This window comes from Mastigoproctus giganteus, chromosome 5, assembly GCF_048544385.1.
Source record: "Mastigoproctus giganteus isolate SK-2022 chromosome 5, ASM4854438v1, whole genome shotgun sequence".
Lineage (NCBI taxonomy): Eukaryota > Metazoa > Arthropoda > Arachnida > Uropygi > Thelyphonidae > Mastigoproctus > Mastigoproctus giganteus.
In genome coordinates this window covers 10,903,806-10,931,719 of record NC_143579.1, presented here as the reverse complement: position 1 = coordinate 10,931,719, position 27,914 = coordinate 10,903,806, and the positions used below count along the sequence as shown (strand labels likewise).

At 36.9% G+C, this 27,914-nt stretch overlaps 2 protein-coding genes across 3 annotated transcripts in view; one reads left to right on the top strand and one right to left on the bottom strand.

Moving 5' to 3' along the window:
* Window positions 1–27,914, bottom strand: part of LOC150085169 (tectonic-like complex member MKS1) — a 502,024-nt gene that overhangs the window by 414,457 nt on the left and 59,653 nt on the right. The window lies entirely within an intron of this gene.
* The window catches only part of CCT6 (chaperonin containing TCP1 subunit 6), a 112,115-nt gene that overhangs the window by 74,866 nt on the left and 9,335 nt on the right, over window positions 1–27,914 (top strand). The window contains exons 6-9 of the mRNA XM_090373906.1: window positions 361–520; window positions 5,144–5,226; window positions 18,214–18,458; window positions 24,178–24,414. Coding sequence (XP_090230032.1) covers window positions 361–520; window positions 5,144–5,226; window positions 18,214–18,458; window positions 24,178–24,414 — 725 coding nt within the window. The remainder of the gene's footprint in view (window positions 1–360; window positions 521–5,143; window positions 5,227–18,213; window positions 18,459–24,177; window positions 24,415–27,914) is intronic.

Genomic DNA, 27,914 nt, shown 5'->3' with positions numbered 1-27,914 from the left:
ATATAGGCCTGATCTAGTTGCATAACAGTGCCCATATACATTTCTTTAGGATCACAGCCAGCTCCTAACAGTGATTTGTTGCAAATTAAATTTGAAACTGACCCAAAGATGATTTCTTGGGATTACAAATAAAAGCTTTTCATGTATTGGTGCACAACCTAAGCAGTTCACATAGTTGTTGCTTCACTTTGCCAAATGTCTCAATTAAATTTGATTTAATCTAATTTTAATTACTATTTATTTATTTATTATTATTTTTTTTTTGAAATTTGGAAGATCATTTAAATTACCATATGTGTGATGAAGTATATTTTATTCCTGGACTGAACACCTCTCATAGTATTGTGTATTTTCTTATAGTGAAGTGAATTCTAGCTTCTTTTATAAATCAGCAGAAGAACGGGAAAAACTGGTGAAAGCTGAATATCAATTTATTTCAAATAGAGTGCAGAAAGTAATAGATCTGAAGAGAAAGGTGTGCCATGGTACAGATAAGGGATTTGTTGTTATAAACCAGAAGGTAATTTTATTTTCATCAGTAGCATATCCAGAAAATTTTTTTTTTTTTTTTTTTTTTTTTTGGCCTTTTAGCATCATGTCCTCATTTCTCTATCACATGACACTTGCTATTTATGTCACATTGTGCCATGCATTGTTTTGTTCACAAAGGGTTCACTGCCTTAAAAGCTACCACATTTTTAATTTTAATATATTTTATCCTCCATATATTATTCATTTTGTATATTGTTTGTATTCGCTGTTATTTAATTTATTTTTAATTATTTTTACATATTTATTTAATAAAATTTAGTCAGTCATCTCAAGTAATCTTATTGTTGATGTGTTTCCAACACACAAGGCCTTTTCTCTAACCCTTAAATAAAAATAGGATGAAGCAGTCCAGGAACAGACCGAAGCTGATAATAATCAAGCTGATTCTTCTAGACAGTCACAGGAAACCACTGAAGAAGTTTCTCCATTTTCTATAACTTGGACTTTTATCTCTAGCTTTTTTATTCATTTATTCCAGAACCTTTACCTGTCATGTTGAACTGAAATTGATCTCCAGCTAGACTGGATCCTGTAAAAATGGTTAATGTTGTATAGAGTTTTTTTTTAAAAACACTTTGTGGATTTTAGTTAATGTTGATGCTATTCGAACTGAGTGCCTAACTGCATTGTGAAACCTAGAAGTATTTTTGTATTCCTAATGAATTTAGTTATGAATGCTTTGCATATTTTTACTTTCTCCCCTCCTTCATATTCAAATTTGAAATAATTGAAGTTACCAGAACTTTCATATCTCTAGATTTAATGTCTTGATGGCCGACCGGGCTAGCCGGGTGGGTAAAGTGCCTGCCTGCCTGGCAACCCAAAGGTCGCGGTTTCGATTCCCGCCTCGGGCTTGGATTTTTGCTGTTTGAAACTTCACAGCAACTTATTCAGACGTTTTGAAATGGAGCAACTAATTTTAGGAGTAATAGAATAAAAATTCTGTCCATTATGTGGACTTATCATTTTACGAAGAGAAAGTGGTCTTAAGACAATTTACAGGCATACAAAATTTCTTATTCGTTAACAAATTATTAGTCTCATGGCAAGAAAAAGTATAAGAAGCATGAAGATTACAATCTGTGATAACTAAGTAAATTAATAAATTTCATATTCATTCCTTGTCTTAGTCATTTAACTAATGTCTTTCAAAATAAGCATTTTCATTTTGAAGTTAAAAACAAGAATCTGATATGAATTTTCACCTCAGAAAGGTGAAAATAAAGAAAGGTAGGTTATTCTCTGGTGTTGGTCTATTGAAAGAGTGCATCCAAGGTAGGCTCATGGATGATCCTACCTTGGACACCCAGTTGAGTATATTCTCTGTGGTACCTTGCAAAGAGTTCTCATGAGCACTCTTCAGTGATAGTTGATTATGTCTGGAGTCCTTAATTTTTAGCATACTATTTTTTGAATAGTGTCTGTAGGACAAAAAAACACTGCTCAACAAAAGAGAACATGTAGAAAGTATGTAACTCGTGCAGCTTGTGATGAAGGGGGGATAAAATTTGGTATGGTGGCATACCATAGATTAATGATGAAATGAGATAAGAAACTTTGGACATTTAGAGGTTGTATGAGAATTACCAAAATGGTTACAGAACAAAATGGTGACAGTACGCTGTGTGATTCCCTCCAACAGGCCTGACAGTGGTGAACCATGCTTGATATAAGGATGTCTCTAAGATTCTGTGGCAATGTGCCATTCTTCCACCAGTGCAGACAGCTCACGAAGCGACTGAGGAGATTGCTGTTTGCGCGCAGTGCAGCGTCCAAGAGGTTCCCACATATGTTCAATTGGATTTATGTCTGGTGATTGTGCTGTAAAGACAGAACTAGACAAACATTTGGAGCGAGTGGATGGCTGAAATTAGAAGGGGTGATTTTTTTTTGATTTTTTTGGCTGATGCTATATAAGCTTGCTTATATAGCATCAGCCAAATAACATACTGGTTGCTCTATTATGACTATGCAAACACAGGTCACAACTTTTGAGCATGTTGTATTTGTTACAGTATTCTGAAGTTTCTGTTTTCACATAGTCCTCTGTGGCAGCTTAGTTACATGATACATCATCTGGCACTCAGTTTAAGTGGCCTAGGTTTGAATTCCACGAATGATTGAAGGAATCTCTAAAGTCCTCTTCAATTGAGGACGTAGTTAGCCAATGTCAGGTGCAAGAAGGAAGGGGCCCCACCAGAGTTATTCTGGGTTTACAACTTGCACAACATGCAAATTTGTCTATGAATCCACAGTTCTGCCAACAACTAAGCATATGGGTTATGACTAGCTTTGGATGCCATTAAAATAATTTGAATTTTTATCTTCACACATGAAATGTTTTGAAATTCAAGCCTTGTCTTAATGACAATTATTTTATACCATTATTGTTCATTGTAGTGTTGCAGAAAGTTAAGACTTGTTGCAACATGTTCAATGGCTCATCTAGACATAGTAGTACACAAATCACATGTTTATCTGTACTCCTTTGAATTAGCACACTTTGAATAGAGTTGTTATTTTGTTTGTTTTGTTGCATTTTAAAATAAGTTGAGCAGCATTTTTGCATCAAATTTTGTTTGAAACTGGAGAAGATATGTTTGAAGGTCTTTCAGTTCAAAGTTCAAAGAGGGCTGTTCCTTTATCAAAAATGATCCTTAGTCTGGCCATTTTTCAACTTTAAAACCAATGATTCAACATATCTGATCTGATCAGGAATGATCTACATTGAACTATCTGCGAAGTTGCTAATGAAATTGCTATCTCTTTTCAATTAATTTTAACACAAGATTGGATTATGACAACTAATTTTAGCCAACATAATCATAGTGGTAAGTTCTTTCATGTCAGGATCTTTGTCAGTATGCTACTGTTGACCCACTCTGTTTCCTCCATCATTACTTGTGATGAATCTTAAGTATATGGTTGTAATCTGGAAACAAATTCCTAGTCCTCTTGGTGGAGGGCCTAGCCTTCTCCAAAATGGGGGCGGGGAAGCAACACAAACTCTATCAAATGTGAAAATTGTGCTTATCATATTTTGACTCATAGGGCATTGTTTGTTATGAATTTGTCTCCCACATGAGCACACTGAGTTTCAGAACATGATAAAAACAAACAAATGTGGAACCATGATATGTGTGTAATTGCTGCCTTCAGTTAACAAACCTATATCAGTCCAACTTCTACTTAACTTCACAAGAATGCAGCCTGCATTTACTAAAAGGTTGCTGGACTCTCTTAAAGCAAAGGGAATGCTTTCAATAGAGTTGCCATTATGAAGTGCAGTAAAACAGACCTTTCTATTATTTGTCATATGTTCTAAGGGCCTTATTTTTATTTATTCCACCACCCCCACAGACACTGATGGTATTGACTGTTGATTTTTTACTTTTAATATCGTTTTCATTAGAAATGGAAATAACAGAATAAAAAAACAGCATGAACAGTGTTACTTTCAAAACCAAACATCAAATTTAAAAGATAAATCTTTATTAAATGAAATTGTTTTACTGTAGGAACCAACGTGATAACATCACTAAGTCCTATGAAAAAGAAAATATGAAACCATGTAACAAATAATAGAGCAAATTCATGCTGCGGTTAAGGTTGACCTTGACACGGTGCAGTTCTGCTCCTGTGTACCAAGTCACCTGATATTATAACCACTGTGGTTATAATATTTGGTTCCTCTCTGTGGGGTAGCAGTTTTTTCACCACCTTCCTGCACTGCATAGAAAAGGCCAGATGTTCTGTTAGTCTTTATGTAGGTTTAAGCCCATATTCTATAGTTCCCCACCATCACAAATGCAGAATCTCTGTATATAAATATATAGGTATTAGGCAATACCAAAAAGGGAAATATCAGATTGATGCCAAATTTTCAAGATAAAGGATAAATAAGGGATGAAAAGAATGTGCAATTTTCCTTTTCATTTTAGCACTTAATATATTCTTATCCAGACCATTGTATAGAATATACTCACACAAAATGTTAAACGATGCAGGAAGAGATGAAACCACTATCAAAAATAATAGTGGGATGAATATATAGAAAGCACAGTAACAAATGCATTTTACTTGTAGTGATCTATGGCTTAAACTTGGATGGTGAACAAAGTTTTAGTAATGTAGAGAAAAATGGAAAGAATTCTTTGAATCACATCAAAATAAGAAAAATTAACAGATGAGAGAGAAGACTGGGAGGAAGGATATAGTGGGAGGGGGGGGAGCAAGAATAGCAAATAACAGGAGGACATGAAGAGTGACAGATTTGACCATCAAGAGAATTAAAAAAAGCTAGAAAACCCAGAACTAGGTGAATGAAATTTAAATGAAATCCAAAGAAGAGCCAGATTATATACATGAGAAAAGAACAAAGATCACACTGTATTATAGAGAGGCCCAAGTCCTGTAATGGATGCTAATGGCTGATGATGAAATGTGTTTAATGAAATATTTGTTAATTCATTATAGTATTTTTACTACAATTTAAAGCTGTACTAAAATATATAAATGTTTCTAAATATACAGTTATTGTATTTTTTTTCATAATTTATGTCTTTTTTTTTTTTTTTTTCTCCTTGTTTAGGGAATAGATCCTTTGTCCCTTGATGCACTTGCTAAAGAAGGAATTGTAGCTCTACGTAGAGCCAAACGTAGGAATATGGAGAGGTTGGTTTGTATTTTTTTAATTTTTAAATTTTTGAGCTATGTAAACACTTACTGTGCCAAAATTTATACTATGTTTTAAGATCTGATTTGTCCAGAATTAAAGCAAAAATGGAATGATTAAGCATGCTGTAGCAATGTAGTTGTATAACATTGCTATACAACTACATTGCTACAGCATGAGTCAGTAGTCTACAGTGTCAGTAGAGTGACTGAATTTTTGTTTCTTGTTAACCAACTGTATTTTTGCATCATGCTGTTACTTAGACAGAATTTTGGGGTGGGGTTATAAGTAGGTATCAGCTAATGAATGCATCAGAAGCTTGGCTTTGGATTGAGATCTTTGGGATTCTCATTCTGAGATTCCTCAGGATCATCTTTTTGTGATCCTGTTTTCACAAAATGAATCAAAGTGTTAATGACCTAATTAGAAATCCAAGTGGCTTCCCCCCCACATGTTTAGGGCTAACAATACGAGTGTCTTTCCTATAGACTGTTGTGTTGAGTTGGTAATCTAGTATGGTTCTCTATTAAGGAGAATAACAGCATGTAAGTAAGGGCACTGGGAAAGATTGCACATACACATTTATTAAAGTAAATAGTAAGGGAATGATCAAACCATTAAGGTGACTCATGAGGGCAATCATTAGATTCACAAGTGATTCTCTAATACTGAAGAACCAGTGGATCATCAATCCTGAAAGGTGGTTCCAAGTATGAAGAAGCTAATTGCAGACCTACTCGAACTGATAGCGTAAGGTATAAACTAAAACTACATAATGTAATATGAAGCACTGTATTAGGAATCTGTTGGCTTATTATAGTATTATCAATTAATCAAAAATAATATTAACCTTATTAAAATTCATTGTTAATTGAATTGTATTTAAACGGAAATCATGAACCAGACTAGAGCTGCAAAGATCACAGACTAGCGAGAGTGCTGTGACTCGGGGGGAGAAACAAAGGAGGTGATTCTCCAATGCATCACAGTCTCAAAAAATGTGCGAAATGTAAAATGCTTGCCGACATTTCTAAAACAGGACAGGATCCAGCCAAGGAGGATGCCTTTGTGTGTCTAGAGTGTCAAGAAATTAGGTGCCGGCTCAGAGTTCTGGTGGGCATCTATGAGAGCTTAAGATGTAGGGTAAATGCCCTTGAAGAAATTAATATGAGGGGCCCATCAAGCTCTCAGCTGCCCAGCCTAACGACAGAGCTCATTCCTGTGCATCAGGAAAAACAGGCAATCTTCAAGGCAGAATACACTGGTCCCAAAGGAACTAGTTATTGTTGGTGACTCTATTGTCAGGGAGACGGGAATATACTATGCAAGAAGGATAGGTGGAACAGGACCAGAGTATGTCTGCCAGAGGCAAAAGTTGATGATGTTGTAGAGCAGATATCATCTTTTGAGGGCACAAATGGTGATTTTGTACATGTTGGAACTAATGACACTAAGAGTAAGAGTTCTGCAGATTTACTCAACAAGTACAGGTCAATGTTGAAAAAAAGTCAAGAGATAGGGTTGAACGTTAAAATGTCTGCAATTCTGCCCAGACACAATAGGAGGGAGTATATGATGAGAGCCTTGTTGATCAATTCGGCCCTGGAGAGATTGTGCAAGGCTCAAGGGGTAGAATTTTTTTCAGCCTGATCTGTGCTTGTTGACAGGAGAGACTGCTTCTACAGGGATGGGGTACACTTAAATAGAAAGGGCACAAGAATATTTGCTGATGCTATCGAGGCAGTGTTAGATTGGTCAGAAAGCTGCTAGCTTGGGGGGAGGGGATACACAGACTAAAAGGTTAACAGTGGCTGCAGACAAGAGGCAAAAGTGATACTTGCACTGCTTCTGTTAGAATGAGCAGCAGCAGCATGGAAAGCAAGCCAATGGAGATTTCCAGGACAGTTGAAAGTCATAGTGGAACAAATAAATACATGGGCTGTGTTAGGGTAACTAAGAGTAGAAATAGGTGCAGGTATTCTTGCATGAACACCAATTCTTACATGAACGCTAGGAGTATAGTTAATAAATTTGATGAGCTTTAAGTGCTAAGCAAGACATCAAAGGCAGATATTGTTGGGATATCAGAGACGTGGTGTCACACAGATTTAAGCAATGTAGAATTGGTATTTTGGGAGTACAATGTGTACAGAAAAGGAAAGAGGGTTATGCTGTTAGTTAAGAAACAAAATCTAAGGAAGTGCATCCAATTGATGTTGGTGGACAATGCAATGTTGAGTCTGCTTGTGTGACATAAGCAGTGGGAGAGGAAAAATGGGAGTAGATGTGTGTTACAGGCCCAATGAATCTGATTGGTATAATGAGCAATTGTGAGTGGGCCAGTAAATCAGAATGTCTTATAATGCGGGATTTTAACTTTCCAGGTATTGACTGGAACTTGTGGGTTGGTCACTTGCACACTAGCAAGAATTTTTTTGGATTTATTGGATGACAGTTTTCTACAGCAGCATGTGTGAGAGGCAACCAGAGGGAGTAATACTCTTGATCTGATTATCAGCAGTGATTACTCATGCATTAAGAATTTACAGATAAAGGAACAATTCAGTGACAGTGATCACAATGTACTGATGTGGGAATTACTTAAATATGTAACTACCATCAAGGCTAAAGGGAAGGGCTTTTGCTTTCGTAAAGGTGACTACAGAGGTCTCAGACAGTTTTTAAATTCTGTACAGTGGGATCAACTGACGATGTTACCAATGTTGAATTCCAAATGGGAAGCCTTCAGGGACTTTGTTTTGGAGGCTACTAAGCTTTTCATTCCAACTAAGAAATATTGTTTAAGGTTTAGGCCTAAGTGGATGTCAGATGAATTAATGAAGCTCGTGGCAGAGAAGAAGAATGTATGGGATGCGTATAAAGTATCAGGTGACACAGAAGCCTATGGCAGGTATAAACTAGTCTCTAATCAAGTCACAATGGAGGTTACACAGGCGAAGGCAGATTATGAGAAATCTTTGGCAAAAGATTCAAAGAAAAACAGCAAAGAGTTCTTTACTTATGTAAACTAGAAGGAAAGGAATGAATCAGATTGGACCACTTAACATAGGTGGGTTGACGATCATGCTCAAGTAGCTGATAAACTGAATGAGTATTTTGCATCTATATTCACACATGAGGAGTTAATAAGTTATTCAATGAGGGGAGTGCCAGAAGTTTATCAAGTGCTAACAGGGAGCTAAATGATTTCGTAATAACCGAGAGCAAAGTGGAGGAGAAATTGATGAAGTCAAACATAAGAAAGGCATCTGGTGTGGACGGGATCTATCTAGTTATATTAAAGGAGGCAGCAAAGGAAGTAAGCAAACTCTTAGCCATAATTATGAGAGCTTTGTTGGACTGAGGGGAGTTCGCCATAGACTGGCAGTGTGCAAATGTATCACCGATTCACAAAGGGGGTTCAAAAGATGACACAAGTAACTACATACTTGTTAGTTTATCTTGTGTTCCGTGGAAAATAGTGGAATCACTGGTTAAAGAAGCATTACAGGATCATCTAGACAATACTTCAGTAATAATTAAGACACATCATTGGTTTGTTAAAGGGAGATCTTGTCTGACCAATTTGATTCGATACTATGATGTGGTCACAAAGGAACTGAATGCCAAAAAGAATTTTGATATCATATACTTGGATTTCAGGAAAGCTTTTGATACTGTTGCACAGGAAGACTGCTGTACGCCCAAGTTTGCAGATGATAGGTTGGCAGGGTTCTTAACAACAGTAAAGACAGTATTGCTACTCCAGCTGGATCTAGATAAGTTGGGAAAATGGGCTGAGAAGTGGCAACTGAAGTTTAACATTGACAAATGCAAAGTACTGCATATGGGTAGCAGTAACTGGAGAGAAATGTACCAACTGTGTAACACTACACTCAGGGAAGTGGAAAGTGAAAAAGACCTGGGGGTAATTGTGCAGTCAAATTTGAAGTTCACTGAGCAGTGCAGATGGGCTGCCAGTGCAGGGCATGGAGTCTTGTCAATGATATATAGGAATTTTTCTAGCAGGGACAGGGAGGTGATTATCCCGTTATACAAGGTAATGGTCACACACCTAGAGTACTGTATACAGGTCTGGAGGCCTCATTTTAGGAAGGATGTAGAGTTGCTAGAAAGAGTACAAAGAGGGCAGCAACTTTGGTTTGGGGAACAAAGGGGTGCTCTTACCAAGAAATGCTTAAGTTCTGCAAATTGCAGTGCCTGGGGAGTAGGCACCTGCAAGGTGATCTGATTGAGGTGTATAAGGACTTGAATTGGTTGAGCAAGCTGAATGCTGATGGGATTCTTCCTCTTGCTCAGACTAAAAACCTGAGACAGCACAGTTTCAAATTGAGGAAGGGTAGTTGTAGAATAGATGTGCAGAAATTTGCCTTTAGCCAGCGGGTAGTTGATTGGTGGAACAGGCTTCCATCTTTTGTTGTGGAAGCTAATAGCCTAAATAAATTTAAGGCTGAGCTGGACAGGCATTCAGAACGAATGGATGGGTGAAATGGGGTGTTTTTTTTTTTTTTTGCTGATTCTGCATAAGCTTGCATTGATGTCTCTACTAATGCTAATATGTATTGTGACCTGTCTATCCCTAGGCGCCTCCGTAGCCAGGTGGGAAGGAGCAGCAGTGCGTAGCACACACTTCTTGATTAGACCGGGGTTCGAGCCCGTCACCACCAAATACGGAGGATGCGGAAAGGTCAGGAAATGACCACCGCATATCCTGGAGAAATATGGCCTTAGTTGCTAATGCTCCTAAAATCCAAATAAATAACAATAACAAGCTGTGTATAGCATGGCAAGAAAGATCATGGAAGCAATGATTAAGAATATAATATAGGGTCAACTAGATATAAATGGTTTTCTCTTGGAAGCACAGCATTATATAACTAACCTGATAAACTTATGACAATAGCACATGATGCGTTAGAAATAAAAGAAAAAATATTTGACAATTTATCTTTAGCAAAGTACTTGCTACATGGCAGAAAGCAAAGGGGTATAATTATTGTTATTCTTCAGAATGTAGTTTTAAATGGAGTCCCTCAGTGATGTATAATTTTCTTAAATACAGGACATAATTTCAAAATGTGTAGATAATATGGGAATTGGGAGAGTGATTCAGAATGTAGTCAGAAGTGGAATTCCATTTTTAACTACATTCTGAAGAATGTTAATTATATCCCTTTGCTAAAGATAAATTATCAAAATGATTTGTTACATCTAACTCATGAGGGAACATCTTCATAACAGTTTAATTGGGTTAGTTATACAATGCTGTGCTGCCAAGAGAAAACCATTTATATTTAGTTGACTCTATATTATGTTCTTAATAATTGCTTCCATGATTTTCCCTGCCATGCTTATGGACTGACAGGTCTTGTAGTTAGCCTCTTCATTTTTGGAACCATCTTTCAGGATTGATGATACGTTGGTTCTTCTTTAGTGCAAGAGAATGAATCACTCCTAAGTCTTATGGTGCACTCATGATTCACCTTAAAGGTTTGATGCATTACCTTGCCATTTACATGTTAAATAAATGTGTATGTGCAATCTACCCCAGTGCCTCTTACTTAAAAATTTTTTTTGTAAATAGTTCTCTGTAATTTCCACATTCTGATTTTACAGTGCTCAAATACAATTTCTTCTTACTGTGAAAAGACTTCAAAAGTACTCGCTCAACTCTGCTGAGTCAATCAATTTTTTATTGTTGTTTTCTGTTAAACTATCTACATCTTTATTTATCCCACTTCAGCTATATTTTCTTAATAATATATGTACATTTGTGATTTCTGTTATGGTATTCACTTGTATTTTCCCTTGCTACACTGTCCTCCCAGTTGATAAAAACCACATAACATTTTAGATGAAAAAAAAAGTCCCATTTCCTGAAATTTCTCTGCCCTTTTAACAGCCAAAACCTCACTCTTCTTTATCTGCTTTAGCATTTCATCATCACTGTCTGCTTAAAGTTTCTCTACTATCAATTCTATGATACTATCGGGATCACGCATAACAATCAGGTCCAGAATATGCCTGCCCCTAGTAATCAAATAGACAACTTATAGGTAAGTTGCAGTTGATTTAAATATATTTTTTTATTGTCATAGCAAGAGTTTCCCTACTGGTAGCTCCAATTAACAAGTGGCAGATAGAAATCTCCTGTAGTAAAGAACTCACAGATTTAGTTGGCCCTTGCATCTGTACATAGAAGATCTCATCATACTCTTCACTGCAAAACATCCCCACTTTCTTTTTTCCTTTGCTTCCTGCTATATCACACTGCACAGTGTGTGGTATGTGTTAATTTTGAATTTGGGATTGCTCTTGTACACAAGCTATATTTGACAAGTAAACCTTTCCACCTCTTTTTTCTATCTTTCCTAAATAAATTGTATATATACTGTATATAGCAAAGCTCATCTGCTGTGTCTGGGTGACATCAAGTTTCTGTTAGCCCTCTTATATAAAGTGTTAGTCAAATCTAATAAAATGAATAAGTTTGAACTAGAAGTTCAGACTTGCTCATTTTGTTGACACCATTCTTGATACTAAAATAGCTTGGTTCATACTAGGTGTTCTTAAGTTGGACTTAAGACTATCATTATACTACCCTAGACTTAAATTTATTTAAGCTTGTTGCTTTGGCATTAATTCCTTGCTCATTTAAAACACTTTGTATGTAACCTCATACAAGAGCCATTGAGATGTTTCCAGGTGTTACTTTGACCTATAAAAATATGGGGCTCTGTTAGCCTCTTTCTCAGACTCACAGCTTCTCTTTAATCCTTACAGCCTCAATCTCCTCAGTGTTATCAGAAACACTTGTAGCACATTTGTTCATATGCATTTTATCTTTATAAATTAGATTCCTTCTACCTGTTAGGGTAGGCTAACTGATTTAAGAAAAAAAAACCCCAAAAGCCTCTGCATAATCATCAGCCATTTTCAATCCACTGCAGAATGAAGGCCTCTCCAGCAACTTTCCAGTTCCTTCTGTTTTGAGCACTAGCCATCCATTTACTACCCACAAACTCATGAATTTCATCTATCCATCTCCGCCTTTGTCTTGCAGGTTTTCTTCTAGCTCCTCTTGGATACCATTCTGTTATTTTCTTAGTCCATCTGTCATCATGTCTTTGAGCTATTCCTACTCAAGACCATTTTAGTTCTTTAGTTTTGGTAAGAATGTCCTTTACTTGAGTTTGCTGCCTAATCCATGTGTTTCTCTTCTTATCTAACAGTCTGATTCCCATTATAATTCGTTCCATTCTTCGCTGTGTAGTTCTCAGCTTCTCTTCCATTCTTTTGGTGAGTGCCCAAGTTTCACTTCCATAACTCATGGTGGGGAGTATACATTGGTTCATTATTTTACGTTTCAGACAAACTGGGATATTGCTCTTCAGTATGTGACTATATTTCCTGAATGCTATCCATCCAAAATTTATTCTTCTCTTGACTTCCAGCCATTTATCATTATTACAGCTAATAACTTGTCCCAGATAAGTATATGACTCCACCTTTTCAATTACTGCTCCTTCAATCATTATTTCCTTTTCTGTGGCATACTTGTTCATCATTACTTTTGTTTTAGCCATATTCATCTTAGTCCAAAATCCTTACTAACTGTGCATAACTGATTAAGATTTTCCTCTAATTCTTTGGGATCGTGGCTTATGACCACAATGTCATCTGCAAATCGTAAATGGTTTAGGTACTCTCCGTTCACATTGACTCCTTTCTGCGACCAGTCTAATCTTCTGAAAGCTTCCTCAAGGGAAGCAGTAAACAGCTTCGGAGATATTGTGTCTCCTTGTCGAACTCCTTTCTCGATTTTAAATTTGCTACTGTCTTTGTCTAGTCTAATAAAGGAGGTAGCACTCTCATATATTTTCTTCAAAATCATAATATATGGGATATCTATGCCTTGTCTTTGCAGTGCCCGAAACATTGCCTTATGCTGTATGGAATTAAATGCCTTTTCATAATCCACAAATGCCAGGCATAATGGTGTTTTATATTCATTTGCTTTCTCCATTAGCTGTGATATTACATGAAGGTGATCCATAGTTGAGAATCCTATCCTAAAGCCAGCTTGCTCTTTCTGTTGATACTCATCAAGTATTCTTTCTAATCTGTTAGCAATGACCCTTGTGAACAACTTGTAGATGTAGGATAACAAGCTAATTGGTCTATAATTTCCAATTTCTGATTTATCTCCTTCTTATGCAGCAAAACTATGATTGCATTATTCCACTGCTTAGGCATCACACCTTTTCTAATGCACTTTGTGAAGAGCCTTGCCAGTTTTTGTGTTATGTCTCTTCCTCCCAATTTTAACAACTCTACAGTAACTTCATCTTCCCCCGGGGCTTTCTGATTCTTCATTTTCTTCAATGCATGTTCTACCTCATCAGAAAGAATATCGGGTATGTTGTATGGGTTTTCTGATTCTTCAATGCATGTTCTACTTCATCAGGAAGAATATGTATGTGTTGCTACTTTGCAATCCATCTTCCCCACTGCTGGCATCATTCCCCTGCTTCTTGTATAATTCTCTTTAGTAGTCTTCTGCTCTTTGAATTATGCCTTCTCTGCTGTTTATAAGTACACCATTGCTATTCTTCAGTTTCAGTATCATTTGTCTTTCTGTATTACTGCTCATGGCTGCTGATTTAAATCTTTGTTTTCCCTTAATGCTTGTTCTACTTTTCTTGTGTTAAATCTTATGTCCTCTCTGAGTCTCTTTCTAATGGCTTTGCATAACTCAGTATACTCAATTTTCTCCCTGTCAGTGTTTTTCTCGCTTTTCATTTGTCGTCTTCGGTTCATCATGACAAGTGTTTCTTGACTAATTTTTTCTTCTTTGGATTTCTTTTTCCCTATAGGTTTCTTGGGCTTTATCACTTTCAGAAAGTTGTAATATTCCTCGTCGATATCTTGATCCTGAGCAGTCTGCAGAAGCTCAAACTTGTTCTTAGATTCCAGTACATACTGCTTTTTCTCCTCTTCTGTTATCTCAAAGACCTTTGTATTATTTACTCGAGTCAGTTTTTTCCTTTCCTTTCTTACATCTATATCAAGTGTACATCTTACCATTCTGTGATCACTTCCAACATTTACCTTATTCAGGACGGTAACATCATTCACAATATATCTTCTGTTAGCGAGGATGAAGTCGATTTCATTAGTTGTTAATCCATTTGGACTCTTCCATGTTCATTACTGGCAGTCCTTGAGATTCTGCAAATTCCACAAGTCTTTCGCCTCTTTCATTTCTTTCACCAATTCCAAAATTTCCTATTGTTCCACTTTCTGCACTGTTTTGTCTTTTTCCAACCTTAGCATTGAAGTCCCCCATAATAATAGTGTAGTGGGTTTTCTGCTCATCTAGAAGACTCAATTTCGGTGTACATTTCTTCAACCTCTTCATCATCATGGCTCGATGTTGGTGCATAAATCATTATAATCTTTAGCTTGTACCTCTTAGAAATCTTGAGTATTAGTCTTGACACTCTTGGTGATGTACTTTTGAATTCCAAAATGTTGTTTTTAAAATCTTTATGGACCAGAAAAAGTCTCTCAGAAAAAATCTAAAAGCCTCTTAGATTCCCTCAAATCTAAGAGTTAATCTCGTGGCTTTTGACATATAATCCTTCTTATTATGCATGCCCAGGGAGAATTACAAATAAGCATAATGAACTAATTTGCAGCATATTTTCTTCTATGCCCTAATCAGCCTCTTCCCGACTTATGTAATAGTTGACTCATGGAAATTCAACGTAAATTTTTGCCATCTGGAGCAAACTTTAAAAAATCGTGGTAGCGTATTTTGCATCCCGTAGGAATAAATGGAGGTGTCGTGAAAATATCGTAATGTGAACCCAATAGGGGTTTTTTTTTTTTTTTTTTTTGGTAATTCGTTCCAAGACCTTGGAAGTTGAAATTTTTGCTATATAACTAAGCTATTTATCTCTCTAAAAGGCCATTTTTATAATGAAAATTGCACTACACTTTCATTGTTATCATATGATTCCATATAAGAATCAATTTTGTGAACGCATTTGTGGTATTTTTCCAAAACACATTTCTATAGGTCACTGCCATGAAACAAAAAGAATTTGCACTTTCGAGCTTATTGGGCTTTTCTGTTAGTGCAATCTATTATAAATGGGTAGTAAACTCGATCTTATTGCATTTGCGATAATACCGATAACTGGAATTCTGTGGGTTTTTATGTTACAGTATTATGGTAAAATGAGTTCCCGTTCGCTGAAACCTTCTGTCATATAAAAAACAAATTTTCAGAATCATCTCTTCATTCCTATTTACTTATTACAATGGTGAAGGGAAGGGACCATCAGAAAGTGCAAGTGCTGGCAGTGCTAGGAAACAAAACAAAATTGTTTTAGAAATGAAGATGATTAATTAAGAATTACAAAGCAGGACAAAGTTTGTCATCTATTGCACGGAATTAGGTCTCTCTGCTTCAAAAGTGAATACTATTTTAATGGACAGTGCACGTATAAAAGAACATGTTAAAGGATCGACACATTTAAGACCAACAGTGATCACAAAACAGCATTCAGGTAATCAGATTCAGAGGCAAGTTCCCCTGAGTCCAGTGGCCATTCAAGCAAAAGCAAGAAGTATTTATGAAGATATTAAGGATAAGTATGGCAAACCCCAAGCCAAGTTTGTGGCGAACAACAGGCGCTTTAATAATAGGTTCAGGCATCGCACTGGTTTCCAAAACATTAAAGTATGCGGTGAAGTCGCCAGTGCCGATCCTGCAGCTGCAGAGAAAAAATTTGTGATGAGTTGGAAAAAACTCCTAAATCTCCACAGCCCTCAACTTCCACAGCAGCATGCTTATCAGCTGAAGAGTTAATTCTGGCAACAATGCTCAAAAGGTAAAACTTGCTGACGTTATGCCTATCACCTCTCTTTTTTTTAATTTTATTATTTTGAAATTTTTGTAATTTTGTACACTTTTGTAATTTTTCCTGCTCATGAGAAAAAAATTAAATAATTCTATTTACATGTTCGTCAAACATTTCTTTTTTGCTTCAATCAAATTTGCAAGTGATGCATAAGCATTTAGGAAAATTCTGACTTATGTAGAGTTCCATGGAACACTACCCTTACGTAAGTTGGGGAGTGGCTGTACTTACATATATATTCCAATTCTCACATGAATAATAATACTCTTTGCCACCAACTCCTTGAAAACTGGCAACCAGTTGGTAATATCACTTTCACCTCATAGCAGACATACTCTGTTTTTAGAGTACCTGCCTTTCTTACAAAAATTTAATACCTATTTTCCTGACAGTGGAGTTCTACCCACCCCCTTCCAATAAAACTAAGCTCTTTTGAACCAAGCAGTCTGCACTTGGCCATTCTCTTCCAAGATAAGGATTCAGGTGGTGCATCACCTGGAGAATCACTATGCTTGAGTGCCTGATGAGTCCCTAGTTTTATTTTTGTATAGGACATGAGGCTACAGATTTAAAAAAAAAATTACAGAAGGGACTAAATTGCACAAGCTGTAAAAGGAATTAGGAAAGCCAATGACAAATCAATGAAGAGAAAAAAAAACTATTGATGCACTATGAAAGAAAAGTTGGTCTTGTAGGGAATTGAATTATTATTTATTATTTATTTTTTTTATTTATACAGTATAACTATATTATGCTGTATCCCCCCCCCCCCCCAAGGCAGAATCTGCCTTTCAGATAAATTGTTGTCAACTTATGAATTCGGTTTGTTGTTGGGCCCATTATTGTTTTTTGTATTTATCAGTGATATTGATGAAGGAATATCAGACTTAATGTCCAAGTTCGCAGATGATAGAAAGGTTGGCAGATATGCTGAGAAATGGCAACTGAAGTTTAACATTGATAAATGCAAAGTACTGTTTATTAGTAGCAATAATCTGAGTAACATACTAACTGTGTGGTATACACTCAAAATACTGGATAATGAAAAGGCCGGGAGTAATTGTGTAAGTCAGATATGAAGTTCTCAAAGCAATGCAGACAGGTTGCCAGGACAGCTCAGGTTTTGTCAATGATAAAAAGAATTTTGCTAGCAGTGATAAGATGATTATCTGATTACATAAAGCAATGGTCAAGCCACATCTTGAGTACTGCACACAGTCTGGAAGCCTCATTTTAGGAAGGATGTGGAGCTGCTGGAACAAGTAAAGAGAAGGGCAATGAGATCGGGCAGCAGAACCAAGGGGTGCTCTTACCAAGAACGGCTTCAGTTCTGCAGTATGCAGCATCTGCGAGGTGATCTGATTGAACTGTTTAAGTCTTTGAATGGATTGAGCAAGCTCTGTGTTGATGGGATTTTTCCTCTTACACACACACACACACACACACACACACGAGGGAGTATAAATTTAAACTGATGAAGAAGAGTTGCAGAATAGATATGCAGAAGTTTGCCTTGATTCAGTGGATAGTTGATTGTTGGAACAAACTTCCATCTGTTGTTGTGGAAGTTGACAGCACAAATAAATTCAAGAAGGGAAAAAAAATTCCCTCCAATACAACAGCTATTGGAGGGAATGGATAGGTGAAATGGGAGGTTTGTTTCTTTTCTTTCCTTTCTTTTTTTTTTTTTTTGTTGATGCTGTATAAGCTTGCTTTCTTGCATCATTTGCCATGACTAATGATAATGCTAATTGTTAAAAGAGGTATGTTATGCTACACTGTATTGGAAATTCATATTAAATTTTGAATGCATAAATAAACCTGAACTACAGTTTTACTTGAATTATAATTTTACAGGTGACTTATTTGGGTTCCTTTTATGTTTATGTACTTCACATTTTGCTTTTGCTGTATTGAGACCAGTGGTGACTAAATTTTTGCAGTGCAGAGTAAAACAAAATATTACTGTGAAAATATTTCATTTCGAATAATGTATATATGTGTATATATATATTGCATATTTTCTACTTTCAGGTTGGCTTTAGCATGTGGAGGTACAGCAGTAAACTCATTTGATGACTTAACACCTGAATGTTTAGGGTTTGCTGGGATTGTATATGAACATGTCTTAGGAGAAGAAAAATACACCTTTGTAGAAGAGCTTCAAAATCCTCATTCTGTTACTATTTTGATAAAAGGACCTAACAAGCATACTCTTACCCAGATTAAAGATGCAATTCATGATGGATTAAGATCTGTTACAAATGCTATTGAAGATGGTAAGTCTTTTATTAGAAAGAAGACACTTTATTTTGGAATGTGAATTTTTAAATCTGTGTTAACTGAATTTTTGTACTAGCTATTTATTGGTAAAAAAAAAATTCTATTTCCAGTCACACATGCTAGTCAGACACATTATACCAATGTGTACTATGATTTCTCACTTGACAAGCAAGGCAATTTTATGGCTGATGTTTATTTTTATACAAATTTCTATTGTACACTACCCAAATTTTCATATACTATAGTTTTAACAGTGCTGTTTTAGTATTTGATCTTAATACTGTTTAAAATAAAAACTTAATTTAGACATTAATTCTTAATATGCTATTAAAATATATATATATCTCATATTGATTGGAGCCATAAACAAATTGCAAGTTTCATCTCAGTATTTGATTAAAATTTTGGACCTCCTAGGTGTTCCTTCAGTTGCTTGAACAATCAGCAATTGTAATGGGTGAGGCTTGAACTATATGGTGAGGTGTAAAGTTTTTAGTTTAAATATTCAACTGGATTTTTTCCACACTTATTAAGCTGTAATATTTTGCATGCATTGGATTGATCTCCATAAAGCTATCATAATAAACTCCAGTAGATGTTGGCACATGATAGCCTTAGTTGCTGATGCGCCATTAAACGTCCAATAACCAACCAACCAACCAGTAGATGTTCATCCATTAGTGATACATCAATATATAATCTGCAAATTGTAAAATCTCATTATTGTAAGTTTTTGAATGCTTATAATCCAATGTTATATATTTTTATCACATTAATTTCAGTGTAAGTCACTCTGGCTAGCTATGTGCTGTTCAGGGCAGGTCACTCTTCCTTGGCAATTTAATTTCTTTAATGAGCATATAATAACATGATATTTATTTTATAAATAGATTCTCTGATTGACCTGCAGTGTTGACAGTGGCTTGGGGCACTTCATTAAAATCACAATTTATGTTTAAAAACTGTTGCCAGTTTTTAAATGTAATTTAAGTTGGCTCTGGCAGATTAAGTGAAGAGGATTAAGATTAGTTTTCTGGTAGACAAAATATTTATTTAAAATTTGTTTAATTTTGGTAATTTTGTGAAATTAATTTCTACAATGTTTTGTAAATTTAGTTCTTACGTTTTCTAAAGTAATTTCTGTTAAGTTAAATTCCTTCCCATAGCTTCGGTAGCTTAATTTGTATAGGGTAAATGCCTGGAAGAAATTAATATAGGGGGTCCAGCAAGCTCTCAGCTGCCCAACTCAATGCCAGAGCTCACCCCTGTGCATCAACCAACACAGAGGCAATCTCCAAGGCAGAATGCACTGGTCTTAGAGGAACTAGTTATTGTAGATGGGGAATATATTATGCAAAAAGGAAGAGAACCTGGGTATGTCTGCCAGGGGCAAAAGTTGATCACGTTGTAGGGCAGATATCTTTTAAAGGCACAAAAGGTGAAGTACATGTTGGCACTAATGTTCTTAAGAGTAAGAGGTCTGAGATTTACTTAACAAATACAGGTCAATGCTGGAAAAAAGGCACGAGTTAGGGTTAAATTTGAAAGTGTGTGTGCAATTCTGCCCAGACACAATAGGAGGGAGTATAGGATGAAAGGTGCAAGGTTCATGGGGTAGAATTTTTTTCCAGTGTGATTTGTGCTTGCTAACAGGAGAGACTGCTTCTAAAGGGATGGGATACACTTAATACAAAGGGTGCGAGAGTATTTGCTGATGCTATCGAGGCAGTGTTAGGTGGGTTGGAAAACTGCTAGATTGGGGGGGGTATTCAACGACTAAAGGATTAACAGTAGCCGCAGGCAGAGGCAAAAGTAATTCTTGCATTGCTTCTTTGTAACGAGCAGCAGCCTAGAGAGCAAGTTGCTGGGGTCATCATGGAACAAGTAAGTACATGGGCTGTGTTAGGGTAACTAAAAGTAAGAACAAGTGCATGTATACTTGCATGTACACTAATGCTACAAGTATAGTAAATAAAATTGATGAATTTGAAGTGCTGATCAAGACATCAAAGGCAGATATTGTTGGGATATCAGAGACATGGTGTCACACAGATATAAGCAGTGCAGAATTAGAATTTGGGGAGTAAAATGAGTATAGAAAGGGAAAGGGGGTTATGCTGTTAGTTAAGAAACACAAAATCTAAGGAAGTGCATCCAATTGATGTTGGTGGACAATGCAATGTTGAGTCTGTTTGGTGTGACATAAACACTGGGAAAGGGAAAATGAGATTAAGAGTGTGTTATTGGCCTAATGACTCTGATGAGTACAATGAACAGTTGTGCAGAGAAATAGAATGGACCAGTAAATCGTAATGTCTTGTAATGAGGGATTTTAACTTTCCAGATATTGATTGGAACTTGTAGTTGGTCACTCGCATGCTAGCAAGACTTTTGTGGATTTATTGGAAGATTGTTTTCTACAGCAACATATTCGAGAGGCAACCAGAGGGAGTAATACCCTTGATCTGATTATCGGCAGTGATTATTCATGCATTAAGAATTTGCAGATAAAGGAATCACTAGGTGACGTGATCACGGTGCATATGGGATTTACTTAAAGATGTAACTACCATCAAGGGTAAAGGGAAGGGAAGGGTTTTTGTTTTCGTAAAGGTGACTACAGTGGTCTCAGACAGTTTTTAAATTCTATACAGTGGGATCAACTGATGAGTGTTACCAATGGTGAATTCTAAATGGAAAGCCTTCAGAACTTAATCTTGAAGGCTACTAGGTTTTCATACCAACTAAGAAATACTGTTCGAGTTTCAGGCCTAAATGGATGTCGGATGAATTAATGAGGCCCTTGGCAGAAAAGAAAAATGCGTGGAATGCATATAAATTATCAGGCAACACAGAAGCCTATGGCAGATACAAAGAGGTTAGGCAGGCGAAGGCAGATTACAAGAAATCTTTGGCAAGGGATTCAAAGAAAAACAGCAAAGAGTTCTTTACTTATGTAAAATCTAGAAACAAGGGGATTAATCAGATTGGTCCACTTAATGTAGGTGGTTTGACTATTGATGAGCCTTCTCAAGTAGCTGATAAACTGAATGAGTATTTTGTCTACATTCACACATGAGGTATTATTCAGGGAGGGGAATGCCAGAAGTTTATCAAACTCTATCAGGGAGAGTTTGCTCTCAGTTAGAGTTCTAACAAAATAACTGAAAGCAAAGTGGAGGAAAAATTGTTGAAGTTAAACATAAAAAAGGCACCTGGGGCAGATGGAATCCATCCAGTTATAATGAGGCACCTCCATAGCCAGGTGGGCAGGAGCAGCAGTGCGTAGTACACGCTTCTTGATTAGACCAGGGTTCGAGCCCGTGACCACCAAATACGGAGGATGCGGAAAGGTCAGGGAATGACCACCACATATCCCTGGAGCAATATGGCCTTAACAAACAATTACCAATTATTCCAGTTATAATGAAAGAAACAGCAAGGGAATTAAGCAAACCCTTAGCCATAATTATGAGAGCATCCTTAGAGTCAGGGGAGGTTGCCATGGACTGGAGATGTGCAAAGGTATCCCCAATTCCAAAGGGGTTTCAAAGGGTGACACAAATAATTATAGACCTGTTAATTTAACTTCTGTTCCTGGGAAAATAATGGAGTCACTGGTTAAGGAGGTGATACAGGATAACCTAGACCAGACAGCAGTGATAGTTCAAAAGGGGAAGGCTTGTCTGACCAATTTGATTGGATACTGCGATGTGGTCACAAAGGAACTTTATGTGGTAATATGTAAAAGAAGCTTGTTTTCCTGTGGTAAAACAAGCTTCTGTTTGAGTGTGATCATGCTAGATAAACCTCGTGCATGCAGTTCGTTTATCTAACATGACCACACAGTACCATTCTTGATTTCCACATGTAATGTACTTATGTATTCACAGCTGAGGAAGAGACACACATTGTCGAAAGCTTCTGTATTTTCTTTTATCAAAAGAAGCAAGTGCAGCAAGCAGGGGGTGAAGCACCCTAGTATACCATTAATAAAATATTGGAGTATGTCAAAACAGATGAATGTGGAGCTGGCTGGTCAAATAGAGCGGAAAAAGACAGCCTGGGACAGTTGCTGTCTGATTGCCTATAACAGGAATGTGTTGATCAGTAATAGCACCACAGATTAGGTTAGATAGGTGAAGACTCAGTATGAAAAAGCACTGACTAAGAACTAAGAACTAAAAAGACTAAGAGAGCAAGCAAAGAATGGGGGACAAGGAATTTTTCATTTATGGGAATACAAAGAAGAAAATGAATTGGATTTGACTGTTTTGCACTGGGTGTGGGAAAAGTCTTAGATAACCCAGCTGATGAATTGAATATGCACTTCATTATCAGTATTTACTGATGAAAATCTCTTTTGTGCTGACCAGGGGCTGTGCAAGTGAGGCTGAAATTAGTGATTTTGAAATTACATATGATTGCTTATTAGAAAAACTTTCAAGCCTAAAGGCAAGTAAGGCTCCTGAAGTTGATGGCATATACCCAAGGAATGGGTATGTGGCATCATTTGAGCAAGGTGGCCAGAAGGTGTATTGAACCACTTAGATTAATTATGAGAGCAACAGTGGGCTCTGGAGAGATTCCTTTGGATTAGAAAAGTGCCAGTTTATTGGCAATTCATAAAAACAGTTCTAAGAGTGAAGTGGGTAACTACAGGCTGTTTAGTCTGACTTCATTGTTAGGGAAAATCTTGGAGGCAATGATTAAGAGTGCAATCCAGGTACATTTAGATAAAAATGGCATTCTGAAGTACATACATGGTTTTGATAAGGTAAAATCTTGACTAACCTGATAAGCTATTTTGACACAGTTACCCTTGAGTTGGGATTTTAGCAAGGCACTCAGTCCCTCAGTGAGAGGTCACTGTATAGGCTGGAATATGCTGAGATTCTAAAATGAATTGCAGGGTGGCTGCATGGTAGAAGGTTGCAATTAATGAGTGTCCTTCAGATTGGTATAACATCAGAAGTGAGGTCACCCAAGTTACTTGGACCATTGTTGTTTCTGATTTTTGTAAATGACATCAACAAAAGGATAGAGGGTATGATGCCAAAATTTAGAAAACCTTTAATTTTAAACTGTTTTATTACACCTAGGTCTTTTCTTTTCCCACTACCTTGAGTTTGGTACCCCCAAATGCTATGATATTCTGGGATTATTGCTACCTGCATTTTCCTTCTTCCTTATTTATCCCTTCTACTTTGGTTTTCTGGAACAACTTCCCTTCACATATATTTCCTGAAATTTACAATCTACAGAAATTGAAGTCTAATGTCAACAAATAACTTCCTAACTTTCAATCCATTTCAAAAGGTATCAGAATCTATAGTACTAAGTACTATAGATTCTGATACCTTTTGTGTTTGTGGTAAATCACATGTGCTACTGCACCTCTATATTGACAACTTGTTATGCTAGGCTGTCCGCAACCACCTCATCAATGACATGTGGATGTATACATAAATGATAACTGTAAGCCATTCTGTTGTGTTGTGCGGTTTAACAATTTATATTTACATTTCATTCAAAATTTCATTTATTCATTGCAGCTTATATGTATATAAAAATAAAGTTTTATATATAACAGTTGACACATTTTAAATGTTTAAGTCTTTTGAATATTGGCAATATTTGTTTTTTGTGTGAACATTTTCTTTTAAATGAGGGTTGTCGTAACTGAAGTTGTTAATAAGAAAAATGTTTTATTAGGTTGTCTTGTTCCTGGGGCTGGTGCTTTTGAGTTAGCGGCCCATGCAGCCCTAATCAAATATAAAAATGAAGTAAAAGGAAGAGTACAGTTAGGAATTCAGGCCTTTGCTGAAGCACTCTTAATAATTCCCAAAGTTTTAGCAACTAATGCAGGTTATGACCCTCAAGAAATGATTGTTAAACTTTTGCATGAATATGCTGCTAGTCAGCAGCCTGTTGGAATGGATATAAATACAGGTAAGTTTTATTATACAGGTAACCCCCGTATAACACGGTACTTCTACAACAGGTTTGAGAATTGTGACAGTCCTCGCACAACACGGTTTTGCTCTAACACGATTTGAAAATTGCTGGAAATCTCACATAACACTGTATTTTTGAGCTTTTGTGCTGGGAAAACCCTGCTATTATGTTAGATGTGAATTTCAATGTTTATACAGTTTGCAAGAAGATAGAGTAAACTCTATCTTCTTGCATTTGCTATAGTACTGGTAGCTGGAATTCTATGGGTTTTCATGTTATTGTGGTGAAATGTGTTTCCCCTTCCATGAAATATTCAATCATATAATAAAAAACAAAAAAAATTTTTAGAAACTCATTACTCCTCATCGTGTTTGTTGCCACTTGTGCATGCCGTGTTCCTTGTTATTAATTACTTATCATTTTTACTGTTTTAAATTTTACAACCAAAAAAAAAAAAAAAGTCAGTGAACAGAAATATCAATTAGTATGTACATATTAGCATTAGTAGAGGCATTTGATGCAAGAAAGCAAGCTTATGCAGCATCAGCCAAAAAAAAAAAAAAAACCCACTTCCACTTCACCCCTCTGTTCGTTCAAAATACCTGTCCAGCTGAGCCTTAAACTTATTTAGGCTATCAACCTCCACAACAAGGGATGGCAGTCTGTTCCACCAACCAACCACCCGCTGGCTAAAGGCAAATTTCCGCACGTCTATCCTACATCTGTCTTTCCTCAATTTGAATTTATGCCCTCTCAGGTGATTTTTCTGAGCTAGAGGAAGAATCCCATCAGCATTGAGCATGCTTAAACCATTCAAGGCTTTATACACCTCTATCAGATCACCTCGCTGGTGCCTAGTCTCCAAACACTGTAATTTGCAAAACTTAAGCCTTTCATCGTAAGAGCACCCCTTTGTTCCATTCACTAATCTTGTTGCCCTTCTCTGTACTCGTTCCAGCAGCTCTACATCCTTCTTGAAATGAGGCCTCCAGACCTGTATACAGTACTCTAGGTGTGGCCTGACCATTGCCTTATACAATGGAATAATCACCTCCTTATCCCTGCTGGAAAAATTCCTGTATATCATTGACAATACTCCATGAGCTACTCTTGCAGCCCGTCTGCACTGCTCAGAGAACTTCATATCTGCCTGCACAATCACCCCCAAGTCCCTTTCATTCTCTACCACTGTCAGTGTAGTACCACAGAGTTGATACGTTGCTCTGGGGTTGCTGTTTTCCATGTGTAGTACTTTACATTTGTCAATGTTAAACTTCATTTGCCACCTCTCAGCCCATCTGCTCAACCTTTCCAGATCCTGTTGCAGCAGCATAGTGTCAGTAGTGTCCTTGACAACCCTGCCAACCTTTGTATCATCTGCAAACTTGGACATTAAGCTTGATATACCATCATCAATATCATTTATAAATACAGAAAACAATAATGGACCCAACACTGAGCCCTGAGGGACTCCACTAATAACATTAGTCCACGATGAGCAGTGTCCATTGATTACCACTCTCTGTCTTCTCCCCCTCAACCACCCCTTTATCCATAGCAGCAATTTGCCTCCAATGTCACACTGCTCCAATTTGTGTAGCAGTCTTCCATGTGCAACAGTATCAAAAGCCTTTCTAAGATCCAAGTATATAATATCAAAGTTATTCCCTGCATCATAGTATCCAATCAAGTTGGTCAGGCAAGACTTTCCCTTAACAAAACCATGCTGTGTCTGAGCTATAACTGAAGTCTTGTCTAAATGATCCTGCAGTGCTTCTTTAACCAGTGCCTCCATTAATTTTCCTGGAACAGAAGTTAAGCTCACAGGTCTATAATTACTTGTGTCAGCCTTTGATCCTCCTTTGTGAATTGGGGTCACATTTGCACATTTCCAGTCTATGGGTACCTCCCCTGAGTCCAAGGAAGCTCTCATAATTATGGCTAAGGGTTTGCTTACTTCCTTTGCTGCCTCCTTTAATATAACTGGATAGATCCCATCCACCCCGGGTGCCTTTCTTGTGTTTATCTTCAACAGTTTCTCCTCCACTTTACTCCCAGTTATTTCAAGATTCTGTAGCTGACTGCTAGAGTTGAATACACCTCTGGCATTCCCCTTGCTGAATAACTCCTCATGTGTGAATGTCGATGCAAAATATTCATTTAGTTTGTTAGCTACCTGAGCAGGATCATCAACAGTTGACCCATCAATATCAAGTGGACCAATCTGATTCATCCCCTTCCTTCTAGAGTTTACATAAGTAAAGAACTCTTTGCTGTTTTTCTTTGCATCCCTTGCCAAGGATTTCTCGTAATCTGCCTTTGCCTGCCTAACCTCCTTTGTAACTTGGTTGCATATCAACTTGTATCTATCATAGGCTTCTGTGTCATGTGTTAATTTGTAAGTATCCCATGCATTTTTCTTCTCTGCCATATGCCTCATTAGTTCATCTGACATCCATTTTGGCCTAAACCTTGAACAATATTTCTTAGTCAGTATGTAAAGCCTAGTAGCTTCCAAGATAAGTTCTTTGAATGCTTCCCATTTTGAGTTTGCTGTTGGTAACATCATCAGTTGGTCCCACTGTATAGAATTTAAATACTGTCTCAGTCCATCGTAGTCGCCTTTACGGAAGCAATAACCCTTCCCTTTACCCCTAATGGTAGTTACCTCTTTCAGTAACTCCCACTTCAGCACACTGATCACTGCCACCTAGTGGTTCATTTATCTGCAGATTCTTAATGCATGAAGAATCACTGCTGATAATCAAATCAAGAGTATTACTCCCTCTAGTTGCCTCCCGAACATGCTGATGTAGAAAACAATCATCCAATAATAATTAAGCGTAGTTAATTAATTAAGCTTTGTAAGTAAGCGTAGATTTATTTTTATTTTGCTAACTGGAAAATATTCTTCCGATTTTCACACATCATATAAAGCGGGTGTCCACTGTATTTTGTTGGGAGATCCCTGGGTTAGGTTCTGTGCTATTGAACTTGTGCTTGTCTGGGACCATAAAAAATTGTGATTTCGAAGTGTGCAGTTTGTGACTTTTAAAGAGAGCAGAAGGTACAAGAAATCTAGATGCTGCAGAAGAGATTGTGCTTAGCAGCAATGAAGAGGAAGAAAATCGAATGTACATTACCTGACATATAAGTGTCGGAGTTTGTAAGTTAAGACTATTTAAGTAAGAGTATTTATATATTACTATTTAAGTATTTATATATTGCTATTATATATTACTATATTACTTCAGATCTGAAGAAGGCTGCCTCCCAGCCGAAAGCTTAGTAATTGTAACTCCAGTTTTGCTCTGAGAAACAAAATAAAATTTTTTGTAATGAATCCAGAGCACGTAGGCCTTTTTTACTACTATTTAAGTTACTACTATTATAAAAATAATGGGTGCCTCCGTAGCCAGGTGGGAAGGAGCAACAGTGCGTAGCACACGCTTCTTGATTAGACCGGGGTTCGAGCCTGTCACCACCAAATATGG